Source organism: Acanthamoeba castellanii (genome assembly GCF_000313135.1).
Source record: "Acanthamoeba castellanii str. Neff unplaced genomic scaffold scf7180000084769, whole genome shotgun sequence".
NCBI lineage: Eukaryota > Discosea > Longamoebia > Acanthamoebidae > Acanthamoeba > Acanthamoeba castellanii.
The window spans coordinates 171,002-175,808 of record NW_004457268.1 but is presented as its reverse complement, the minus strand read 5'-3'; the positions used below and the strand labels follow the sequence as shown (position 1 = coordinate 175,808).

Below are 4,807 nucleotides of genomic sequence, written 5' to 3'. Positions count from 1 at the left end.
TCAACCATTAGATAAAGCTGAACACATTCTTTCGCCCGTAGCAACAGCTTTGTTATTTTATTCATGTTCGCGTTTACCTGCACTACAACGTCCAAGATTTCCAAAAGGCGTCATAGAATGGAAGTGGTGGTATGTGGCCCTTCCTGCTTCCCTTTCTCTTCCAACATTGTTGTTGATCATTAATCTATTGATGATCTTTTGTGGACCTTGCCCCTCTGGCATGTGCGCAGCGTCCCAGTACGTTCCTGTTTGCTCAGACGAATCAAGATTGAAGCTTCTAAGAAGGTTGCCTTTCATGCTTTTTCTCTCTGTTCAGAAACAATTTGCCGTCTGTGCGGCCGAGCGTGCAAGACAAGCCAAGCTCGGGCCAACCATGAGAAGTTCTGCGTAAGTACGACCCATCAAAGATGTCCTCATGTGTCGAATGATTCAACTTATATATGCGACTATGCGACTTGTATATGTTCTAGACACTGAACCCAGAACGGCCAAGGCTTCGGCCCAGCCTGCCTTCTGTGTCGACAACTACCAGCCTGCCTACCCAGTTGCCGCCTCTCCCTGCCCGCCCTCCCCTTTCTTCCAGGGCCACTACCGTCGTCACCGCCCGCATCCACCACCACGTCAGCTTCGACTTCTCCCACCACGACGACTAGTCTTCCCTTCCCACCACTCTTAAGAGCGCCGGGCCACGTCAGCATCAGTGCAGGTGTACACCACCAGCACATCAACCACTTTAATGCAGGGATGGGATCCCCCTACGAGCAGGCGGGCAGCCCGGCCATCGTGGCCCTGCAGCGGAACGACCAGGTCACACTGCGGCTGCGGATCCAGGCGCGCACTTCGTTCACCGGCCTAGCCCTGTCCGTGCTGGTTGTGGGCGCCCAGAGCAACTCGTCCTCTTCGGCCGATGTGTTCTGGGACCTCGAGCGCCTTGACCTGCCGCCGCACCACCACCAGGCTGATGGCGCAGCGCTGTACCACATCGCCACTTATGCTCTGGACGACCTCAAGTGGACACGACTGGATGATGAGGGAATGGCCACCGCCACGCTGCACGTGACCGTGCTCGAGTCCAACGTGGTCATCCTGCGGCACAAGTTGGTCTACGAAAGGTCGACGTCGCAGACCACCAACACCAGCGTTGCTCACTCCCCACCTTGAATGTACAGAGACAATTTTGAATGAGATGTAGTTCGGTGGATAAGCACATGGCAGGGAGCCAAACGGAAATAAAGCTGTGAGAAGTTAAACCGTCTATTGTCAAATAGCGCATGTCTGGTGCTTTTCTGGAATTTGAACCGGAAAAATCAGCCATAGCAACAGCAGGCCTGACAGGATACACTTGCCTTGCTGTACCAATGAAAAGTGGCAAAATTAAATGTAACCAAGCAAGCAAATTCATGTGGCAAAAATTATTGGTACCACAAGGGCAAGCATATCCTGTCTGTCAGTGTTCATCAGGTGAAGTGCAGAAGAGTAAAGAATGAGTGCAGAAGCTGGTGCACATTATAAAGTGAAAGGTACACCACCCCACCCAACTGCTGCAGCTGTTGCTGCTGCCACCATTGCTGCTGATACAACACTACAACACACAACTTATCTCTTTACATGGTCAGGTGTGGGCAGTGTAACCACAGCTACCATGTCAAGTGTTTGTGGCTGCCACTGAGTGACAAGGCATCATTGCCACCCCAGAGTGGTGGTGCTATGACTGCATGCAATGCTCCCACTGTGACACACCACTAGATGAGGAGCACAATGTTGCCCTTGGCACTCTGTGTATGTTAGTCCTCTGCTTGCTCTTCTTCCCTCACATTGTCATGCCCCAATAACAACAGAGTGAAGATGTGGTTGTGCATGGTGTACTACAGTGCAAACAGGAGCACGCCACTGAGGGATCACACAGCACAGAGGCTGCATGGTGTGTTCATCATCTTGCCCATCTGCACATGTTTTGCTTGGTTGCTGACACAGCCTACCTGCTCACACACAAATTTGGCCAGCCTACATGATCTCTGGCCCATCTCTGGCCCAGCTGTGCTGCAGGTGCCTGGCCCCTCATGGCATTGAACACAAATTTGTTGTTCACAAAGGAGCACATCAACACCAATGATCCAGCATGGGCACCAGAGTTTCTCTTCATCTTTGGCGACTGTGATGGCTGCTCCCTGCGCCTGAACATCCTCTTCCATGATTTGGAGCTTGTGGATCTGGATCTTTGATATTGACATGCTAGACCGCCACTGATAAGTGATATTGAGGGACTTGAGATGAAAAAGATTTCATAAAAACTTGGAATGTGTAGTTAAAAGTGTTTTTATATGTGAGATGGACCTTTGTTGTGGTGGAATTTTATCTTCAGGAATAGTGCTCCAATTCAGCACAAATGTGAAGAATGAAGTTCCATCCATGTGTGCAACTGACTGAATATGGTGTGAGGTTGACCATGAACTGGAGCATGTTGGCCACTGATTATGGATCATGTACATGTATGCATTAAACTAAGTATTGGTAGGTTGAACATGTAGTCATCATGTACATATATGCCATAAAGTAAGTCCTTTCTCACCAGCAATTGCCACAATGGCTCCATCATCTGGCTTCACCAAAGTCAGCTCAAGTGTAGCACTTCCAGTGAGACTGATGGCAGCATTGATGGCCAATCCAATGGCTCCAGGTTGGAGAGAATAACATAACAAGCGCTCACACCCATCTCTAAATTTCTATTGTGTACACACATGCAACAACAAAATCAGCTCTGGCTGGAGCAACACATCAATGATGTAGCACTGCCTGTCAATGTCCCGCACCACAGCCTTGAGCTTGGCCCCTTCAGTCAGCTCCTCATTATCTTCCTACAATCCTAAGTAGTAATAAATCCATGCCATGCAACCAGGCCTGGAATACAAAATAAGATTGTGGATTACACCAAAAATATACAGAAATTATCTGGAAAATTAACATTATTGTCCATAAAGTGTTGTTAAACAGTGGCGTTTTCACACATCACCTATAATAAGTATATATTATTTGTGGAAGCTAAAGCATCTGTGTTTGGGGCAAATTTTTTCGTAGGAATTTGTCTGTTCTGTGTGAAAACTAATGTAATCTTGGCAGGTCACAATAAAAGACTTATACATTACAGATATATATAGTTGTGTTTGTGTTACCAAGTGGTTGCCAGTTAACTCTCCCAGTTCTCCCAGTGGCCATGCATAGGTTGGCTCAGCCCTTGAGCTCATCAACTCACTCATGAAAATTGTGAAGGATGTCCTTGGGCTACAGGTGAATCAGATCAATGAAATCAGAAATTTCATGAACTCCTACAAAGTGACAGCCTGTGACAGGAAAATCCACACACCAGGTATTATCCAATCACATGAAGGTGGAGAATGTGGATGACATCTTGTGCCTCACATTCCCATTCTTTAATGTTGACAAAAAAGACAGAAAGAAGAAGATCTAAATGGAATAAACATTTTATTCATTTCTTACACATTTACCCCAATCTTATCTAGACAATTCTTTACCATTTCTTTTTTTTTCCACAGAGACAAACACCATGGTTGCACTGGGCGTGAGGGGAGGCAGGACATAGAGTGAGGAGGGAGAGAGGTAACATCCTGTTGAGTTCTAGATTAGGCCTTGGAGGCTCTTCATAAAGTTGCCTGCTGCTTGAGCCTGGTGTCATGCCTGCATGCACACACAAACCTGCAGTGACTCTTAGCCTTGCTTAGGGGAGCACTTGTGAGCCAGAATCTTGCTGCCTGCAAGCAGCTAAGCAAGTAAGCAGGTATCTACACTAAACTTTTCTGCTGAAGGATGTACCTGGTGCAGGCTGAAATGGAAGAAGGGGAAGCCACAATAGCACCAGTACAAACCAGACCACTAGTGCCAAACCAGGTAAGCTGCTTCAGGCTTGGATTCAGAGCTGGGAGAGAAGGCAAAGGCTTTAACCCTTGAAGCAGAGCTAGGATTCTTCTTCTCCTCCTTCTACTTCTCCTGGAGCAACAATGGTGAGAAGAGCAGGCAGTGGCAATCAATGGGTGGTGACAGCACCACTATTCCTACATTCACAAGGGGAGAATTCAAGTTTGTACCATCTTGCCTTATGGGTGCAGCTCCTTCTGGCGTTCCCTGCAACATGTAGAGGACAGTGGAGCATCACAAGCTGCTATACCATGGTTAAGAGAGCTATACCTCTTGCCTTCACATTCTGCCAGCATCAGTGGCAGGCTGCCACATCCCTGCTGGCTCTTGCCCATCTTCTTCATGTTTGATGGTGTCCCTCTGTAGCAAGAGGCGCCAAGCCACATTCATGGGCAGGTATGCTGGTGTAGCATGTTTGAAATTAGCAATTTCAATTTTCCTTGAAAATTTGGAATCATCACTGGGCCAACAAAGAAGATGATGGTGGAGGATGATGCAGTGAAGTTGAAGTTCAACATCAAGCATACTCATGGGTGGGAGTGCGTATGTGGTGTCTTCTCATGCCAATGCAGTCTACTGCACTCCTTTCCCCCTCTCCTTGGAAAGTGCTAATCTGCTGATGCAAAATAGACAAAAGAAAAGACCCCTTCTTGAACTTTTCCTTCAAAGAAAAGAAACAAAAAGAAAATGATTTATTGGGGTGGGGGTGGGAGGCATGGCCAATCATGGGGAATGATGTTGATTAGGGGCAGGCCTGCTCATGCTGATGAGATGTCTTGCATTCCCTGTCTCATGTACACATGTGCCATATTGGGCAGTCACAGAGAGTTGAGAAGGCCATCAGGGGGTGGGTGACAGCCTTGATTTTGACCTGGAC

General features: G+C 47.5%; 2 protein-coding genes across 2 annotated transcripts in view; one reads left to right on the top strand and one right to left on the bottom strand.

Moving 5' to 3' along the window:
• ACA1_257920 (uncharacterized protein) overlaps nucleotides 1-297 on the bottom strand; it is a gene marked incomplete at both ends in the record, with an annotated part of 2,774 nt that extends 2,477 nt beyond the window's left edge. Inside the window, one exon of the mRNA XM_004333526.1 lies at nucleotides 207-297. Coding sequence (XP_004333574.1) covers nucleotides 207-297 — 91 coding nt within the window. The remainder of the gene's footprint in view (nucleotides 1-206) is intronic.
• A 447-nt stretch (nucleotides 298-744) lies between these two features.
• ACA1_257910 (uncharacterized protein) lies at nucleotides 745-1,161 on the top strand (the record flags this gene model as incomplete). The annotated part of the gene is made up of 1 exon (XM_004333525.1): nucleotides 745-1,161. One exon carries the CDS (start codon nucleotides 745-747, stop codon nucleotides 1,159-1,161), a length of 417 nt encoding a protein of 138 aa, XP_004333573.1.
• Nucleotides 1,162-4,807: the final 3,646 nt, after the last annotated feature.